The sequence below is a fragment of the Leopardus geoffroyi genome, chromosome A2, assembly GCF_018350155.1.
Source record: "Leopardus geoffroyi isolate Oge1 chromosome A2, O.geoffroyi_Oge1_pat1.0, whole genome shotgun sequence".
NCBI lineage: Eukaryota > Metazoa > Chordata > Mammalia > Carnivora > Felidae > Leopardus > Leopardus geoffroyi.
Genome location: NC_059331.1, coordinates 99,616,321 through 99,637,822, shown reverse-complemented (window position 1 = coordinate 99,637,822; position 21,502 = coordinate 99,616,321). Strand labels below are relative to the sequence as shown.

At 39.6% G+C, this 21,502-nt stretch overlaps 1 protein-coding gene across 6 annotated transcripts in view; it reads left to right on the top strand.

The window, feature by feature from the left end:
* Positions 1 to 21,502, top strand: part of SLC25A13 (solute carrier family 25 member 13) — a 192,118-nt gene that overhangs the window by 90,516 nt on the left and 80,100 nt on the right. For all 6 annotated transcript variants that reach the window (XM_045494859.1, XM_045494856.1, XM_045494857.1 and 3 more), the window contains one exon: positions 8,604 to 8,743. In XM_045494859.1, the coding sequence (XP_045350815.1) occupies positions 8,604 to 8,743 (140 nt within the window). The remainder of the gene's footprint in view (positions 1 to 8,603; positions 8,744 to 21,502) is intronic.

Below are 21,502 nucleotides of genomic sequence, written 5' to 3'. Positions count from 1 at the left end.
GAAATGGCAGCCTTGATACTGGAGCATGTGGCAGTAGAGATAGGTCTCCATCCACTCACTCCATTATGTTATTTAACTTACGAATTCAACAATTTGTCTTTTGCTCCCTGCTTAAAATACGATGGCCATATATGCTGTTGTTAACAATATCAGCAGGGTGGGATATTATTTCCCTTAGAGTGAAACCACAACTTTCTTTGAGGATTAGGCACGTGTTAGAAAAAAGCACCCCGGCAAAGCTGTTCAGAGAGAACGTGCGGGTTGTTCGCCAAGTCTCCCTCTGCCTCCAAGAGGGATTTCTTTCCGGTTTAATAGAAACACCCTTTTTGTGTTATTGTATTAATGAAATTTTTAGGATCCATGGGAGAGATATTATGCTTCAGTGTTTAAAATAAAGTAGCTTGATGAACCTTTTTTATTTGAATGGGAAACCAGTTTTCCTTGATTTGCAGCTTCAAAAAGTGGATCTTTTGGAAATTAAAGTGCATTAATTTAGTTATTCTGTGTGGAAACAAGAACATAGAAAGTTAAATTTGCATAAGTGAAGACCTCGATGATTTCAGATTATAGTGTGGTGGAGGTTAAGGAATAAGAGTCCATAGAATTTGTAAAAACAAATTCAGTCTAACCACTTAATGGCATGTGCAAGTAATTTGCCAATTAAATAGTCCTACTATCTGAAAGATCTTCAAAGTAAAGAGTGGAGGTTCTTAATCGTTCTTAATTTCATACTTTCAAAAACATAATAGAAAATTACTAAATTTTTGATCACTTTTCATTCAAAAGTTTAATGTATGAGCTAAGAGAAGGATGGATTTTAAGTATTTGAGGAAAATTATTGCTTTTTGAGAAATGTATATGATATTTCCAAATCACACTGTGCCTGCTTTTTTTTTTTTTTTTTTTTTTTTTTTTGGTATCATTTGTAAATATTTGATTCCCAGATAACAATTTTTATTATCATTAAGACTTGAGATTTTGGAGTTTTACCATTTTGATGGTCACCTACTATGTTTAGAACATTGTGATAGGCACATTTAGCTCCAGAACAGTGCTCCAAGATAGATATTTTACTCCCATTTTACAGAGAGAATTGAGTCAGAGTAAATAATTTGCTTAATGTCACTCACTAATAAGAGGCAGATCTGACAGTCCCAGGTTTAAAAAAAAAAAAAAAAAAACTTTATTGAAATATAATGCATCCACTTAAAGTGTATCATGTAGAGGTTTTTAGTATATTCACAGATATGTGAAACTATCGCCACAATTGTAGAACATTTTCATCACCCCAGTATATTTTTTTCCCTCCATACCTTAGCAGTCCTCACTCCCCCTTCCTGTTTTCTCCTTGTCCCTCTAGTCATAGGCAACCACTAATCTAATAAGCATTTGCTTATTCTGGAAATTTCACATAGATGGAATCATACAAAATGTGGTCTTTACAGACAGGCTTCTTAATATGTTTTCAGTGTTCATCCATGCTGTAGCATGTTACAGTACTATATTCCTTTTTATTGACAAATAATACATTATTATGGACATGCCACATTTTGTTTATCCATCCTTTAGTTAATGGACATTTGGATTGTTTTCGCTTTTTGGGCATTATGAATAGTGCTACCATGAACATTTGTGTACCAGTTTTTATGTGAACATATGTTTTCATTTCTCTTGGATGTATACCTAGGGGTAGAATTGTCAGGGGATTTGGTAACTATGTTTTAACTTTTTGAAGAACTGCCAAAATGTTTTGCTAAGTGACTACATGGTTTTACATCCCCACCAGCAATTTATGAGGGTTTTGATTTCTTCATATCCTCACCAATGCTTGTTATTAGTGGGGATAAAGTGATTATCTCATTGTGACTTTGGTTTGCATTTCCTTGATGGCTAATGATGTTGAGCATCTTCTAGTGTTTATTGGCTGTGTATATGTCTTCTTTGGAGAAATGTCTACTCAAATCCTTTGCCCACTTTTAAAATTGGATGATTTGTCCTTTTATTATTGAGGTGTAAGAGTTCTTTCTATCTTCCAGAGTCCTTTCTTTATCGGATACATGATATGCAAAATTTTCGTCCCATTTTGTAGTCTGTCTTTTCACTTTGTTGGTGGTATCCTTTGGAGGACAAAAGTTTTAAATTTTAACAAAATTCAGTTTATGTATTATTTTCATGTGTTACGTGTGTCATAATCTAAAAAACCATTCTTAATCCAAAGCCACAGAAATTTATGCCTATGTTTTGCAGTAAGAGCATCACAGTTTTAGCTTTTACACTTAGGTCTTTGCTCTGCTTTGAGTTAGTTTTTGTATATGGTGTGAGGTAGGGTTTCTAACTTCTTTCTTTTGCATGTTTGGATATCCACTTGTCCTACAACCATTTGTCAAAAAGACTGATCTTTCCATTTTGAATTGTCTTGTCATTCTTGTTGAAAAGCAGTTGACCAAAAATGTGTTTATTTCTTGACTCTCAATTCCATTCCATTGGTCTGTATATCTGTCTTTAGGCCAGTACTACACAGTCTTTTTTTTTTTTTTTTTTTAATAATTTTTTTTTTCATTTATTTATTTTTGAGACAGAGAGAGACAGAGCATGAACAGGGGAGGGTCAGAGAGAGGGAGACGCAGAATCTGAAACAGGCTCCAGGCTCTGAGCTGTCAGCACAGAGCCCGACGCGGGGCTCGAACTCACGGGCCACGAGATCATGACCTGAGCTGAAGTCGGCCGCTTAACCGACTGAGCCACCCAGGCGCCCCAGTACTACACAGTCTTAATTACTGTAGCTATGTAGTAAATTTAAAATGCAACTTTATTCTTTTTCAAGGTTGTTTTGGCTATTCTAGCTCCCTTGAATTTCCACATGAATTTTAGTATCAGCTTGTCAACTTCTGCAAAGAAGCCAACTAGAATTTTGATGGGATTACACTGAATCTGTTGAGCACTTTGGGGGAATAGGTCTTCCAGTCTATGAAAATGGGCTATTTTTCCATTTATTTAAGTCTTTAATTTCTGTCAACAATGTTTTGTAGTTTTGAGATTATATGTTTTGCTTGCCTGTTGTTAAATTTATACTTAAACATTGTATTCTTTTTGAGGCTATTGAAAATGGAATTGTTTTCTTAATTTCATTTTCGTGTCTAGAAATGTCTTGTTGGACTAATTTATTGTATGGTTTTAACAGTTCTAATCGTTCTAATAGTTTTTTAGTGGATTCCTTAGGACATTCTATACACAACATCATATTGTCTATGACCCAGCTCTAAAAATCACAACTTTTTCTACTATAACCATACTCTATAGCCTGGGAAATTTATTATCTTAGGAGAAATTAGTTGACTTTTTGAAGTTATATTTAGGAAAGAAACAGTTGCCAGTTTCTAATTGTCTTTTTATAATCTTTAAAAAACTACAGTAGACTTTTAGGCCGGAAACATTTGTGGGGAAAGCAGAGTCCCACAAATAAAATCAACGGATCCTTGTGCTTATTTGGTGAGGTCTTGCTTTCAATAATATTGCCGTTATTTGGTGATATTATGGGAACTGTATGCCTTCCAAACGTAGTTTGTTTGGCACAGACTGAAATAACAATGATTATACTTTAAGAGATAAGCATTCTAATTTGTTTTTACTTTCAGGAGGAGTAGTGCCTGAGCTAAGAAAAGTATGACTTTAAATACCCAAAACATATAATCTGATGCTTCATTGCGATTTCAGTGCTAATTCAGTTTTGCTTCTTTGCCTGTCTGACCTCAACCTGGGGGTAAGATTTTAAGCCTTGTGTTTTAGACTAGGAGGGATCTTCTAGTCTTCCTTTTAAGTTAGTTAACTCAATCTGCCATGTGATGGTTATTTGAAAGCCGTCAGCTGGTAAGTTACGAGTTCTAGTTACATATGCAGTTCACTGAGCCCAATAAGTAACCAAAAGCCTAGGATATTTAGGGTTTCCACTTTCCCAGCCAGGAATACAAGTTAGGTTTGGAAAGGCCGGGGGATGGTAAAGGTGTAGGTAGGATGGCCTTCAGGTTGATTCCTGGAGTCTTTCATTATAAAGCTCACAAATTTCCCATGGGAGCCAGAAGACAGCAGAATTTGAAAATCACTTTGGTTATTAGTTTCTGATTTTCCAGCTATAAAATAGGAGGAGTACTCTTACTGATCATTGCCTTACGAGGCATGGAGACATCTTAAAACAATAAAATGTTAAATGAGAAAGCTATTCGTGCTTCCTGAAAGGAAAAAATAATATTAACCTGAGGTGTCTTCCAAAGTGAAGGGGGGAAATTCCAGGACCCTATTGTCACTGTTGGTCTCATAGAGGTTTCTGTTCATGAAGCTACAGGAAAATGTGGAGCCCAGGCATTTCAGAAAGCAGGTGCCCCAGAATGACTTAGAGCAGGAGGAAGTGCTCTCGGACTTAGGAACCCATTCAGTGTTTTTGGAGAAAATGTGTGAGTTTTCAGGGTGGTAAAATTTAATGTTTTAATTCCTTAAAAGACTTGATTAGTGGTGAAAATGAGTAGAAATATTGGTCGTTTTCCTCTTTAGCAAGAATCCTCCTTTCCCCTCGAACAGTCATCTGGTTTGTCCAGTTAGAACGACTTGGTAGTCTCACGATAGCAGAGTACGTAAACCTCTGGTAGGTAAGTGAGGAAACTTTTGTAGAAATTATACTAAATGGTAAAAAAATAAACAAAAAACAACGAACAAACAGAAGCCCCTGGGTCTTTTTCTCTGCAGTGTCCCAGGATCAGCTCTTCTTCCCACAGCAACCTTTCCTTCACCATAAATGTGGCATCCACATTTATGCTGGTGAGTGAGGCTAGTGTCTGCAACTACCAGGAGCAGGATCTGTCATGTCTCAATGACCCCAGGTGGCTTTGGTCCAGAGCGCTCTGATTGGAGCCTTAATTCACTTCAGAGGAAATGAACCCTTCTTCATGCTATTTGCCCTCCACTGAAAAACTCCCTCACAGATTCATCTCAGTAAATCCTTGGCAGGCTTCAGGACCCAGTTCACGTTCTGTCTTTTCCAAGAAGCCTCGTTCTCTTGTGTCAGTGCCTCCCTCCTTCAGCTTCTGTTTCCTTACCACAAGTAGCAGGTTAGCACTTAAAGTGGAATACTGTTGGGATCTGCTGTTTAGTTATGTCTTGTGGATTAGACCTGGATACGGCACCATGTCTTCTACCACCTTTCCACTTCCCACATGGCTGGTGCAGTGCTCATAAGCTGGTCCTACTTCCAGGTTGATAGCTTGCTAGCTGGGGACTGGCGTTCTTACCATAGCCAGAACATCTGGGAGCTGGTAACGGAGCACATAATGATTCAACCATTCTATATGTTACTCGGTGCTCACCATGATATTTAAATTTTTTTTAAGTTTATTTATTTTTTGAGAGAGAGACACACACAGCACAAGCCAAGGACAAGGAGAGAGAGGGAGAAGGAGGCACAGAATCCGAAGCAGGCTGCAGGCTCTGAGTTATCAGCGCAGAGCCCAACGTGGGACTCGAAATTACCAACTGTGAGATCATGACCTGAGCTGAAGTTGGATGCTTAACCGACTGAGTCACCCAGGCGCCCCTACCATGATAAATGTAGTCATCATCTGTCACCACACAGCACTGTTACCATCTTATTGACTGTATTTCCTATGCTGTACTTTTCATCTCTATGACTTACTTATTTCATAACTGGAAGTTTGTATCTCTTAATCCACTTTATTTCACTCATCCTCTCATACACCTTCCCTCTGGCAGTCACCAATTTGTTCTTTGTGTTTAAGAGTCTACTTTTTTAATCTTTTGGCTGTTGCTCATTTGTTTCTTAAATTCCACATATGAGTGAAATCATATAATACTTGTCTTTCTCTGTCTGACTTATGTCACATTATACCCTCTAAGTCTATCCTTATTATTGCACATGACAAGATTTCATTCATTTTTATGGCCGAGTAATATTCCATTATTTATACACACACACATACATACATACATACATACATACATACATACATACTATATTTTCTTCATTCATCTACGGATGGACACTTGGGTTCCATATCTTTGCTATTGTAAATAATGCCGCAGTAAACATAGGGGTGCATATATCTTTTCAAATTAATGTTTTTGTGTTCTTTGGATAAATACCCAGTAATAGAATTACCTAATTATACAGTGTTTCCATTTTTAATTTTTGAGGAACTTTTGTACTATTTTCCACAGTGGCTATACCAATTTGCATTCTTACCAACAGTGCGTGAGGGTTTCTGTCTCTCCACATCCTTGCCAGCCTTGATATTTCTTGTCTTTTTGATTTTAGTCATTCTGACAGGTGTTCAAATAGCTCATTGTGGTTTTGATTTGCATTTACCTTTCCCTAATGATTAGTGATATTGTGCATCTTTTTCATGTGTCTATTGGCCATCTGTATGTCTTCTTTGGAAAAATGTCTATTTGGGTCCTTTGCCCATTTCTTTTTTTATTTTTTTAGAGTGAGAGTGTAGGGGAGGAGCAGAGGGAGAAAGAGAGAGAGGGAGAATCTTAAGCAGGCTGCAGGCCCAGTGCAGAACCTGATGAGGCGATGGATGGATCTCATGACTATGAGATCACAACCTGAGCCAGAATCAAGAGTCGGCTCAACCGACTGAATCACCTAGGCGCCCCTCCTCTGACCATTTCTTAATCAGATTGGTTTTTTGGTGTCAAGTTGTAAAACTTCTTTATATATTTTCAATATTAACTCAAGATATATTATTTGCAAATATCTTCTTCCATTCAGTAGGTTGCCATGTTGTTTTGTTGATGATATTCCCTTCACTCCCTTCACTGCACAAAAGCTTAATATTTTGATGTAGTCCCACTAGTTTATTTTTTCTTTTGTTTCCCTTGCCTGAGGGTATATATCTAGATAAATGTTGCTATGGCCTATGTCACAGATATTTTACTGCCTATGTTTTCTTCTAGGAGTTTTATGGTTTTATAAATGTGAGACACATTTAGGTCTTTAATCCATTCTTATTTTGTTTTTGTCTGTGGTATAAGCAGGTAGTCTAGTTTTATTTTTTTGCATGTATCTGTCCAGATTTCCCAACACCATTTGTTGAAGAGACTCTCTTTTCCCCATTGTGTAATCTGGTTGCCTCCTTTGTTGTAGATTAACTGACTCTAAAAATGTGGGTTTAGTTCTGGGTTTTCTGTTCTGCTCCATTGATTTATATGTCTCTTTTTTGTGCCAATACTGTACTGGTTTGATTACTACAACTTTGTAATATATCCTGAAATCTGGACTGTGATACCTCCAGCTTTGTTCTCCTTCTTCAAGATTGGTTTGGCTATTTGGGGACTTCTGTGGTTCCATACAAATTTTAGGATTATTTGTTCTAGTTCTGTGAAACATGCTGTTGCTACTTTAATAGGGATTGCATTCAATCTGTAGATTGCTTTGGGTAGTGTAGACATTTTAACAATGTCCTTCCAAACTGCACTGGAAGGAAATAGAAAATTTGGACAGACCAATTACTAGTAATGAAATTGAATCAATAATCAAAAAGCTCCCAGCAAACAAAGGTCTGAGACTGGATGGCTTTACAGGTGAATAATGCCAAACATTTAAAGAAGAGTTATTACCTATTCTTCTCAGACTATTCCAAAAATAAAAGAGGAAGGAAAGTTTCCAAATTCATTCTACGAGGCTAGCATTGTGCTGATACCAAAACCAGACAAAGCCACTACAAAACAAGAAAACCACAGGCGAGTATCTCTGATGAACATAGATGCAGAAGTCCTCAGCAAATACTACCAAACTGATACTATATGTAGAAAACCATAAAGACTCTGCCAGAAAACTCTTAGAACTGATAAATGAATTCAGTAAATCACAGGATACAAAGTCAATATACAGAAATCTGATGCATTTCTGTCTATTAGTAAAGTAGCAGAAAGAGAAATTAAAATAATTCCATTTACAATTATACCAAAAAGAATAAAATACCTAGGAATAAACTTAACCAGGGAGGTTAAAGACCTGTACTCTGAAAATAAGAAAACACTGATGAAAGAAACTGAAGACAGTGCAAACAAATGGTAAGGTACCCCATGCTCATGGATTGGGAGAACCGATGTTATTAAATCCTCAAGAACTTTTTAATTACTTGATAAATGACTGTGTTTAAGACTTGTATAGTGCTATATGTGTTTATGTATATGTTTCCTGCCACTAAAGATTGAATTACATCCAGTGTGTCTAGAAAATCATATTTGTTGAAACAAAACATGTGATATGATGATGTTAGATTTAGCTTATTACTTGGGTTTGGTTTCCTACTGCCTTTTAAGCGTGTGTGTGTGTCTGTGTGTGTGTGTGTGTGTGTGTGTGTGTGTGTGTGTGTGTCTTTTTTTTTTTTCTCTTTATAGGTAGGATTGTTAATTTTGATTTCTTGACTGCATGAAGATTCCAACTTTTATTTTTGTCATGGTTTTATAACCTGTGTGGTTTTAAAGTTGAGTTACTTTTTACAAGAAGAAAGGAGCAATACCCTTTTAATAACGGATTGTACAAGGATAAACCTCATTTGTTTTAATCAATCTTTCTTTTCTCTTTTCAGAGGACGTTAAGCAAGTTTTTGGACAGACCACAATTCATCAACACATTCCATTTAACTGGGATTCGGAATTTGTGCAACTACATTTTGGAAGAGAAAGAAAAAGACACCTGACGTATGCAGAATTCACTCAGTTTTTACTGGTGAGTGTAGCTCTTAGAGAGTAAATAAGTAAAACTGGGATCCTGGTTTACCTGAAAATTGCTAACCTGCCCATACCATTCTTTTGGAAGTATTTGTTTATTAGAAACGATAGGATTAGATGGGTTCGTATAGACTGGGTAGAACCCTTTCACATTGAAAAGGAATATTCACTGAGGCCCCAGGAAATCAAGTGATTTGCTGAAAAGCTACATAAATCAGGAGGGGCAGAATTGGAACTTGAATTTTTGGCTTATGATTGGTTCCACTGCTATTTACCAATATTTTGTTTTTCCTTGAGAAATGAACATGTCACCATCAGCATCTAACTGCAGAATTATTTCTCTTGAGGCCTTTTATAGACGAAGCATGGGGTCTGCAACCTGACTCCATATTGAAATTGCCTGGCGAGCTTTAAAAACTATTGTTATTTAGGTTCCCCACCTCTAGAGGTTAGATTTGATTGGGGAGGTGGGCGGGGAGAACCTGGGCATCGGGGTATTGAAAGCTTCACAGGTGCTTTTCATGTTTGAGGTGCCAAGTTTGAGAATCACTGTTCACTTTTGTCCTCATCCAGGGTTGAACTCTGGGAGTTGTTTACATTTCTGGGGTGCACCTTCCTTGGCCTAGTTCTTCACACCTTCCTCTTATCACCCCCACCCCCATTATGTTCACATCATTGAGCCACTGATGATGCCAATGGAAGAGTAGTAACAACATATGTTACAGTCTAGTTTTCTCCCTGAAGCATGCTTTGTTAATTATTTTAATTCTAATATTAACATTTAGTGACTAGAGGTCAAATCTGTGTGGTCTGTAGGCTATATGAGAAACCACTCTTTCTTTCGGACTTCATGCATTTGTTTTATTTCTCTAACAATTAAATTTTATTTCTGTTTTATTAAATATAATTTTAAAAGATATATGTAAGGCCATTACTTTTCTGTGTTTAAATTCTGGGTCTTGAGGGAAGATTTACCAGGGAAATCACCTTTTATTCACTAGAAATGTCCTCAGGGAGTATCCTGATGCTCCTGTTTCTTTTGTGTGCCCACAACTTTGCCAGAGCCTTCTGAGAAATGGTTGGAAAGTGGAGTGGGGTGGATATGGAGGGCACAAGAACACACACCTGTCCCATATGCTGTATTGTGTAGGCAGTTAGCATTTTGTGGTATCTACATCTAGGCACCAGCATATGTAATAGGTGGACTTTAATAGGTACTTCTCTTTTTGGCTTTTAAAGGTATTGTTATGATATATAAAATTTGTCATTCTATTTTGTTTGCTTTTATTTTCCCAGCCTTAAAACAGGATATTTTAAGCATACCTTTGTATTTTTATTTTAAATGTTAATGTCTACAAATCCCCATTTTCAGTTCTATATAAACACAAACCTACTTAAATAACTCAGGAGGAGCATGGAATGTGAGTTGTTGGATTTTGCTGTTGTTTACACAAGACATTGGCGCGCAGTAGGAGGTGGTATTCATTCTGATGAGGAATAATTACAATAATGCTATTGAGACAAATGCCTCAAATTGACTTTATGGAACACAGCCTAATTAACTTTTAGCCTTAATGGGATGTTAGCAATAGTAAGGATGATCATGTTTCCCTTTTAAGCAGGTATCAATTATGCTGAATTGAGTCGGCTGTAAGCCACTCCAGCGGCTTCTAGGCCTTCTTCAAGATATGGAGAAGCTAGAGTCAAAGATTAGATGACTCAAGGATTACTGATTGTTTCTAGCTACAACTTGTATGGCATTCACTTACATTTGACTCCTTTTTACAACGGTAAATGAAAAAACATCCCACAGTCCTGCATGGGATGATTTTGACTTTGTAGCCCGAATACAAGTGCTTGCTGAACATACACTAGGTTCAAATGGTAATGGGGGATAATTATCTGTTAGGGCCTTGCCTTTGTGTTCCACTCTAGGTCCACATTTAAAGGAATTAATGGATGTATCATGGTAGACTTTATGTGAATGTCAGTGAAATAGCCAGTTTTGACGTCTACTGTAGGGTCACCCCTTCTCCCCACCCAACCCACCCACTCAGATGTTTTGTCTGCTTCCTTTGAACTCTTTTCTGAATGCAGCTATAGCTTCAAACCTCTACTTCAAATGCTTTGTTTGCTTCCTTTGGGCTCTTTTTTCTAGGCAGGAACTTCTTAAAGATATGAGAGAGCTTAATCTCCTATATATTTTGGGCTCTTGCTTTGTCAAGCATGCACCCGCCTTTCTGCTCTAGGGCAGGGCTCACAAATAGGCACCAGCTCCCTGGCTGGCGCCAGGGCTGTGAAAGCAGATGCTTGGCCGCTTAAGATGTGAAAGGGCTGCCACCGTGCATGCTGCTACCTGTCACCTGACGAGGAAGAGGAGCGGCCATAGGGACAGCTGAGAAGTGTTTGTGTTTTCAGGGAGGCTTAGTGGTATGTAGAGAAAACACTGTTCAATCCCACAGAAGGTCTTAGACGGGAATTCGGGTTGGTTCCAGCCAACTCAAGTCTCACGTGCGTGAGTTACCTCTGCTTTATGTGTGTACACCTGTTTGTGACTGGTGAGCAGAGCCATTGTCTGCAAGGTCAGGTTTCTCTTTTCTTCATTGTATCTAAGCAAGTGTGAGTGTGTTATAAGCCACCATGTGGCTGTGAGGACTTCCTGTATTCACGTGTTCGTCTGCATACTATGTGGACAGGCTGTGTGCTCACCGAGGTGGTGCTGCTCATGGGCATGGCCTGAATGCTGTGTTCTGTGCTTTGGTTTTAAATTAGTGAAGTGGTGAATCAGTTTGGTACTCTTTGAGCAAAATTTGCCTTGCTTCTACTTTACATGTAAATGATAGTGTTTTGGCAAGAAGCAGGGATTCAAAGCCTCTTTATCCTAGAGTCTTGTTCCTGGCTAAGAGGGATTTCAGAAACGAGGGGACCACGGTCCTTTTGCCCCGTTATTGACACTATTGTATTTACGGCTGCTGTTCATCTCCCGGTCTATTGTCTACCTTTAACTGCGTGAGTGATGGTGTGTATGTGTAAATGTGAGTACAGTTTTATACGTGGGTATGTGTATGTGTATTTTTTAAAAATTATAAATGTTTCCACATCCCTCTATTCTTAGTTCTAATTTTATGTTTGCCAGTTGAAAAATAGATTTTAATATGCTGAATTTTTCAGAAAACGATTTGGATAAATATTCTTCTATGCCCGATGGAACTCCTGTTCATAAGTGGTATTAACTTTAACTCTCTGTCCTATGCAAGTATTTCTCGTGCTGTGATTATTACTTCCTTGGTTGGGATAAACCACCCAACTGAGCAAATGTTTGCTGAACATGCAAGCTTTGTTGAGAGGCCTTGTGCACAGAAAGGGCCAAGAAGAGGTGCAGAGATAACAACTTCTTGGATACTTGCAGTGCACAGGTCTAGGGTTTGCTCTGTGCTTATCTGTCCCAGGGGCTCAGAAGGAACAACTGCAGGCAGGTGTGCACGGCCTACAAGGCCACTCTCTTGCAGCAAAAACCCTCGGGAAGGATTTTCAGTTAGAAAGCTGAAACCGACATTCAGGGTGTGGTTAGGGTAGCCGTCCAAAGCACAAACTCAAGAGCCAGATATACCTAGTTAAGGGCCCCATTTTCCAGATGAGAAACTAAGGCCTTTCACTTTAGAGTCTCTTTGCAGTATCTCATTTATGATTTTGATTTGCATTTCCCTGATGACTAATGATGTTGAGCATGTTATTATGTGCTTATTGGCCATTCATTATCTTTGAACACATGTCTATTCAAATCCATCTCCAGTTTTTTACTGGGTGGACATTGGAGGCAAATGTGAGGACAGAGTGAAAGGCCTCTTCAACTTTTCTGCCAAATTCTTCTGTACAGTTGGTACTGAGATTCACTCTGGAAAATAGAAGTAATAGTAGTAACAATCTTTATAATTTACAAAGTGCTTTTAAATATTCTATTTCTGATAATAGCATCCCAAAACCCTGAGAGGTAATTATCATTATCCCCTATTATATGCAAAAGAATAAACGGACTCTAGGTAAAAGTTTGCATTTACAGGTAATTTTCTGGGGAAAATGCTCCTGGCTTTCATTGGGTTCCCAAAGGAGTACCCCAAAAGAGTACACAGAAACTATTCTAGAGCTAAGTTTCTTCCATAAGATCATACACATGTGAGGGATTCAAAAGTACTGTGCTGTTGCCATTTTATTACATTGTCTCCAGGGCCTGGGCTATGAAGAGTTAGTTTCTGTTCTTGGAAGGGACTGTGCTTCTGAATGGGGGAGTACAGCCATGCCTTGATGGACACTGAGCATTCCTGACGCCTACCCCTTCAGATATGATTACAAAAAGACCCTTAGTAGGGGTGTGTGTTACTGTCATTTCCAGTGACTTTTTGATGATTTGAAAAATTTTGTTTTCTCTAACATTTATTTATTATTGAGAGACAGGGAGACACAGAGCGTGAGCAGGGGAGGAGTAGAGAGAGGGGGAAAGACAGAATCGGAAGCAGGCTCCAGGCTCTGAGTTGTCAGCACAGAGCCTGACACAGGGCTTGAACTCACAAACTGCGAGATCATGACCTGAGCCAAAGTCGGTCGCCCAACCAACTGAGCCACCCAGGCGTCCCTTGATGATGTTTTATAGTCATATATTTCACATATAATGATAATAATTTTAAAATAATGTCCACGTAGGAGAGTCTAGCTGCTCCAGATTCAGAATAGAAAAGTCTAGGATTGCTATCAAATGTAATATATGTCTTAACTAGAAATCTGTTGTTCTTAACTGACTCTTTCATAGCATTTTCTGGCTTAGAAAGTGCTTTTACTTGTATTCGTCTTTACAGTCATCTTAAATGTTAAGCATTTCCTATTGTTTCTGTATGAAAGATGAGCACACAGAGGCTTGGAGTAATTTTCTGGACTTGTTCAAAGTGAGATAGGTGAAACTGAAGTTGATTTTAATTTTCCTAAATCTCTAGCAATGTTTTTCAAATTTTGTGTAAAATTTTTCCAAAGTGATTATTTTATTTTTAAGTTTATGTATTTATTTATTTAGAGAGAGAGAGAGAGCACATGTGAGTGAGCTGGAGAGGGACAGACAGAGCTGGGGAGAGAGAATCCCAAGCAGGCTACTCACCGTCAGTGCAGAGCCCGGTGCAGGACTCCATCTCACAACCATGAGAACATGACCTGAGCCGAAACAAGAGTTGGATGCTTACCCGACTGAGCCACCCAGGTGCCCCCCGAGGTGATTATTTTAAAAAGTAGAGTCCTTGGTCTCTCTGCCCATCAAGGGTCTGATTCAATAGGTCTGGATAGGGCCTAACAAATAACCTTTCAGATAAGCATCCTGAATTGTGCAAGGGCCATACATTGAGAAACTGGTCTGGACTATAAAATCCTTACTATTTAAAAGCATACAGAATCAGGTCTTCACATTTTCATCCCAGTATCCATAGGAAGCTTAGACAGGTAAATATGATCAGATTTATGTTTCAGAAAGATCACCCTGGCTGTTGTGTGGAAAATCCAATGGAGAGGGATCTCACTGAGGACAGGAGGACCTGTAGGTCACTTTCTAATCCAAGAGAGAAACAACAGTGGCCTGGGTTGGATGGTAATGGTGGTGAATCAAAGCCAGTGGATTTAAGAGAAGTTGAGGGATAGGCCTGATCAGGCTTGGTGATTTAGTAGCATGGAGACAGTTCAGGATAATATAAAACTCACAGTTCACACCTTTTTTTAGGTGAGTTTTAGGCTTGGGCAAGTGGAAGGATGGTGATGGTTTACCGAAATGCAGAGCATGGAGGAAGCAGTCTTCACGAGGGGCTGCAGACCAGTGCATTGCTTATAATCACTGTTCACTTGTGTGTGGCTGGATTGTCTCCAGCTCTTCTCCTTAATTCCTTGGAATTAAGATAATACTCTAGGAGGCCCACCTATGGGCCCACAGACTTAGGCATTTCTAAGAAATTCTGTTCCCCATTTTATGGAGCCAGGGAATTTCTTCTGTTTCCAAAGGCCTTCTTCCTCTTGCTCTAGAAGAAGGAATTCTCAAGAAATCAGCAATGCTCTGAATTGGTGAAGAGGCCAGGTTTTGAAGTTTGGGTTGCTTTAGTTTCCCAAGAAAAGAGGATTGCCATCTTGGGAGGGGATGGGGCTATAAATGTATTTTCCTCAAACAGAGCTTAAGAATTACATTGCCTGACCCAGTGGAGAGCCCTGAACACAAAGGTGTGGGTGCTTTACCATAACTCTTTATTCAGGTCCCCCTGTTGTCAGAAGGGGATGATGGAACGCGGGGAGGTGAATGCTAGTTGATAGAGCTGGGAGTAGCACCTGGGAATCAGCACTGTGTCTCATGCCCTAGACTGGACACACACACTGGTAAGGGCTCTTGTCACATCTCGAGTTTCATGGCAGTCCCGTTGGATGCTAACACATATTCATGCTAAAAATGCAACCGAACAACTTTTGTTCTTTTTGTTAAGTGAAATTGACCATTATTTTAGCCTGTGAGTCAGCGTGGCCTACAGATCCAGCCTAGTCTTTTCTGTATAAAATGGACATTTTGGTTATTCAGATCTTGAGCCCCAGAGAGTAGAGCTCTGCGAGTCCGCTGTTCCCAGGTGCTGGTGATTGTCCCATGTCCCTCCAGGGGTCAGAGATTCACTAATTAGCTGTCGTCTAGGCCTTACAGTCACCATCACTTACGGTTTGCTGCTCTATTTGCTGTGGCATCCTGGTAGAAGGCAACACTTTGAACACAAAAAACAAATTGTTCCCCATCACCACCAAACAAAAGGAGACATAACCTTCAACCATGGCAACATCAAATTTTCAAGTTTTGGAATCGATAGAACACTTCGAGTGTGAACAAAAAACAATCACTGGTAGTGGAACTCACTAAAGCCACAATTGTTTAAGCAGGTTAGTGGACAATAACAAAGTCATCGTTTAGGACTGAGAAAGCCAAGTGATTTGTACCTCCCTTTTGTCCCTCACTTTGCCATCTGTATTAGTTAAAATCTCTAGACCATGGATCTTTAGTAGTCAGAGACCATGATTATATCTGCATTTTTAACATGTGAGTGCTTTTTATGTTGATCTTTAAGTTGGACCAGATGGGGTCTGCAGTACAGCTTCGGTACAGTTTCCTAAATACAGCATCAACTTGATATTTCAAAATGAAATAATGAGTAAAAGTAGCTAATGTTGTTTGCCCTCAGCTCTCCCAGGAGATTAGATTCTATTTTGCATTCAGTTGGAAGCCATTGCCGGTTTGGTGATGGGTGACCAGAGATGTGGTAACATCCCAGTCAGTCGGAGAATTAGATGCAGGGCACATTTCATTCACGTCGCACTTGCCCCTCTCCGGGCAAAGGAAATCAGAATTCATTGTGCTGTTGTGCCCATGGTGTTCGCCAGCTTGCTGTTTTGTCGAGCAGCCTGGTGTGCAGGCTTTTACAGTAGCATCCTGGTAAAAATGAGCACTCTGTACAGCATCTCCCCAGCTGCTACCCACTGTGAAGTTTAACATTAAATCAGAAGAGCAAGGAAATCGAGATGAAAACGTCTGTACTTGGTTTCTGCGGAGGTGTTGCTGCGCATGTGGTGCCACAGGCAACACTGCTTGCAAAGACTGTTTTAATTAAAAGCCCCACCCAGTGAATTGGGGGTCAGATTTCACCCTGAACTCTGCAAGTCTGACTGCATGGGTGGGATATGGGGGGCACAGAATTTGGAACTATTCACAGTGTGGGAACTGCTCATCTCTCTACCTGTTCTTTTGCAAGGTCTCTTTTTAACTCTGTTTAATATGTGGATCTTTATTTTAACTAGACTTTCCCCTCCAAATTGGCGTAGGATTATGAAAATGAAGTGCACGCTTATATGTTCGACAGTTTACAAGTTCTGATACTCAATGTAATACAGAATTTATTTGAAGTAGGATTAACTGTGATACCATATTTTTAAAGCAAACCTTTATTCATTTTGTTTCTTGTTTTCATAAAGAATTACCTGCATTTTCTCTGGAATTCTTCTACCCCCCCCCCCCCAACTCCTAAACAAGAATTCTTGTGCGTCATGTCCTTATTGATAACACCCTGCTTTTTATTAAAGTTTTAGATATTTTTTTTCTTAAATTTCAAAACTGTACAAAACATAAAACATGCAAACTAGCCAGGGGTCTTTTTTCTTGTTTTGGTGTTCTTGGCTTTGTAATATAAATCATCTGGATCTGCTTGCTTGTTTTGAAGGTCTTTTGGTCTTTTTTTTTTGTTGTTGTTTTGTTTTGTTTTTGTTCTGATAAATTATCCTCAGGCTGAAGCACAAAACTTGCATGTCTGAATAGAGGTGGAGAGAATTTTTGCATTCAAAATATACCCACCTGAAAATTGGAGATTATTAAGGAAATGACAGGCCTGGAACTATTAGAAGCATGAATGTTAGACCTGAAGTGGTGTAACCCCCTCTATATGTTTATTTCTGTACAGCTAGCAATTTTGAAGAGTTTGATTTTTTTCTTTCCCTCCAGCAATCTGAATGGGTGTGTTGAAGTAGGTGGAAACTGCGGCAGTAAAAGCCTATTCCGTTAATCATCACGCACCAGAATAGCGGGAACAGAAAACCGTTCCCTGGCAAATAAGAAAGAGAAATTGGGCCTCCTTTCATGTGCTTGAGCAGAACTGCATTCGAGATAGCTGTGCTGCTCCTTGCTCGGCGACCTTCCGGCCTCAGGTGAAGGACGGCCCTTTCTCCTTGGTCCCCGCCGTCCCCATCAACAGCACTTCGCGGGCACCCTGTGCCTGGCACCCATGGGCTGTGCTGTCTTCCCAGCTCTCTGGCTTTCCCACAAGGTCACAGGCCCTCTGGTTTGTTGTCTGTACCCCCTTCTTTAGATATCAGTTCCATTTTTTGTCATCTGTCTGCTCTGTGTCATATTTGTGTCATATGTACTGTGGGATGACCTCATCTGTTTTCTGCAACTGTTATTTCTTTCTTCTGGTTTTTAGGAGGCTTCCCCCTAAAGGGAACAGGCAGTCCATGTAGGTTAACAGGTTAAGATTGTGGGTCCACAGCCAGATCGTGCAGGTGCCACTCCAGTCTCATTCTCAGCATCCTCTGACTCTCAGCTGCTCTTTTCCTCATTTTCCCATCCACAAAATGGAGATGATGGTAGGGCCCACCTTGCAAGGCTGTTGGGAGGATTCAGAGAGATGAAACAGGAAACACAGTAGTCCCTGGAGCAAAACACACTCTTAATAACACTTAGTAAATGTTAACTTTTGGCTTTCTTCCCCCTGAAATCCTCCTATCTACATTTCCCAAATTTACATTTCTGTCTGTATCTCTAGCTTTCTTTTGTTTATAGCTCAACTTTTTTATTTTTTTATTTTTTATTTTTGAGAGAGAGAGAGAGACAGTACAACAGGGGAGGGGCAGAGAGAGAGGGGGACACAGAATCTGAAGCAGGCTCCAGGAGCTGAGCGGTCAGCTCAGAGCCCGACGTGGGGCTCGAACCCACGAACCGGGAGATCATGACCTGAGCTGAAGTTGAGACGCTTAACCACTGAGCCACCCAGGAGCCCCTATAGCTCAACTTCTGTGTATAACTTAAACTCATCTGCTTCAGGTTTCTCATTGTGGTCAACTACCTCGTCTTTTTCCTTAGGTGTTTTCCTTTATGGTTGATTTTTCTATCTCCCTCATCATCCAGGGTGAGAATTCTTTGAGATCTATCTTGCTCCATTTTTATATACAAATCCTCACCAAAACAGATTTTCTTAAAATCTCTTTTTCAGTTATCTGTTACAGTGCTTTTACATTATGATTTTACCCAAGGCAGCATATAAGCTAGTGGTTAGAAATCTCATTTTTGGAATCAGAAGGTATCTCGGCATAGATCCCGGGCCTGCCGCTTCCTAGCTGTGAGACCTTGGACTTGTTAGTTAACCTCTCAGAGCTTCAGCGGCCTCTCTGTGAAATGAAGATAGTATCACTTCACTGAATTATTGTGAGGCTTAAATGAAGTACATTTTTTAAGTTCTTGGCATGCCCCTGGCCAATAGTAAGTGCTTAGGCATTCAGCTATTACTACTATTCTCCACTGTAGCTGGTCTTCATCTCTCTGTTTTTATGGACAGTTCAGAATGACTCAGCAGAACCACTGTTCTTTACTAGGGGATTTTTTGAAAGACTCAAAGAACTTATACTGAAAGGGTCTTTAGAGGATTTTAAACCATTCACCTTGACAAAAATCAAAGGTACCACTTAGTAAGTGGCCGTCATGCATGATGTGTGGTTTTTACAACCCTGTATGTAGATACTGCAGGGGCTCTAAGATACATACACCCCTAATCCTCCTAGGAGTGTCATGATTGATATTTGAGCTCTTTTCATTCCTGCTCTGAACTTCAGATTTTTGTCATCGTAACATATTGCTTCCATAACTCCTTCACTTAAAATAAATAAAATAAATTCCTTGACGTATGTTCCCCAGCCTGTAGTTGGACAGATATTGCCAGTGACTCGAAACGTGCTACTTTATAGTGTAGCCCATTTCATTGCTGAACAGCTGGACAGATTAAATACTTTTGTGTTTTGTGCTAAAATCTGATCCCTATGTATTTTTTTCTCTGTTCATTTTTTTTTTTTTTTTAAACAAATACAGAGAGCCAGTCTGACTTCTTTCTTTTACCTGATGGTCCTTTAACCTTTAAATATTTGAGTGTAACTCTTGGTTCTCTCATTGTTCTCTACTCCTCTGCTCATTTTGGAAATGACCGCAATTTTACATGTGCCCTGCCCCGTGCATACCAAATACTCTCTGTCTCACTTTTATCCCCCTGGGTTCAGATCTGGGAACCATCAGCGTCTTGGATCTACATGTATGTGTTAGGTTTTCTTTAAATAGCTTTAGAGGTGTCAGTGAAAAGCTTTGATTTTAAGTCACTCTGCCATCAATAGTAAGCCTGAATATTTATTTCAAAAGTCATTCATTCTCGTGTTAAGTATTTACAGAGTTTCTTTCTGTTGGCTCCCACAGGCCTCCTTATTTGTCTTTCTCTTCCACAGTCTCTTGCGGTTGTGAGTAGGTGCATAAGGCCAGGAGAAGAAGGCCTTTAGATTTGGTTCCCCTTCTCCATGGTCTGTGCTGTTGGGAAAACAATCCTAGCACTCTGTGCACACAGAAGACTTTTTCCTTAATGAAAAAGTCTCAGAGATGTTCTTGTTTTCTCATGAAAGCTGGCAATGAAAAATCTAGAGTATCAAGAATAATTTAAAAGCAAACTAAATTTTTGTCTTTTCGTAGTTATTAAGATTCCTGTCAGATGTATTTTGTAGTTAGATTCCTGACAGCAGCATTATTCAGGCTCCCCAGGTGGTGTGTTGGGGTGTTGGGAGCATTGTCAGCAGGCACAACTGCTTGGGTTTGCATTCCACCTTCACTGCTTCCGGTAAGAGCTCAGTTTCCTCAACTGCCACGATGAAGTTCATAAATACTGCCCATCTCCTAGGGTTGCTGTGAGCAGTGAGTTTATTACTGTCAAATGCTTTAGAACAGCATCTGGTGCATAATATTTTTTTTTCAATATATGAAATTTGTTGTCAAATTGGTTTCCATACAACACCCAGTGCTCATCCCAAAAGGTGCCCTCCTCAGTACCCATCACCCACTCCCCATCAACCCTCAGTTTGTTCTCAGTTTTTAAGAGTCTCTTATGCTTTGGCTCTCTCCCACTCTAACCTCTTTTTTTTTTTCCTTCCCCTCCCCCATGGGTTTCTGTTAAGTTTCTCAGGATCCACATAAGAGTGAAAACATATGGTATCTGTCTTTCTCTGTATGGCTTATTTCACGTAGCATAACATTCTCCAGTTCCATCATTGTTGCTACAAAGGGCCATATTTCATTCTTTCTCATTGCCACGTAGTACTCCATTGTGTATATAAACCACAATTTCTTTATCCATTCATCAGTTGATGGACATTTAGGCTCTTTCCATAATTTGGCTATTGTTGAGAGTGCTGCTATAAACATTGGGGTACAAGTGCCCCTATGCATCAGCACTCCTCTATCCCTTGGGTAAATTCCTAGCAGTGCTATCGCTGGGTCATAGGGTAGGTCTATTTTTAATTTTTTGAGGAACCTCCACACTGTTTTCCAGAGTGGCTGTGGTGCATAATATATGTTCACTAAATGCTATTAACATGGTTGTTATATTGGCTGAGGTCATAGCTTCATTTCTTCACCCAGGAGAAGAAATAGTCACAACATAAACAGATGTCCTTCACAAGACAACCCACATCTTCTGTAGGCTGCTTTTAGTTTGAAGAAACACTTAGCTAAATGTTTTCACTATATCCTACTATTTAGAGAACTGTGTACAGTTAGCTTCTTGCTTTTCATGGAATTTATGATGTCCTCAGTCTTTCAGAGCTGTTGGAAATGTATTCTAAAGTTGTTCATTAGAGTTCAGAGTGTGTTCATGTTCTGTGATCGAGGGATCCCTGCTAGTAAATGCGTAATCCCAAAGTGTAGGCACGGAAATGGGTAGTGACACCATCCTTACTACATACAGATGCACTCCCTGTTCTGCCACATGAGCATCCACCCCCACTGTGTTGTCTGTTCCCCCTTTGAAATTTCGAGCAGGTTGGTCTTAGTTAGTCTAAGTTCTAAGGAAATGATGTGGCCAGGAATTCTGAGAAATGGGGTGGTCAGGGAAAGGGATGCCATTTTTGGTGT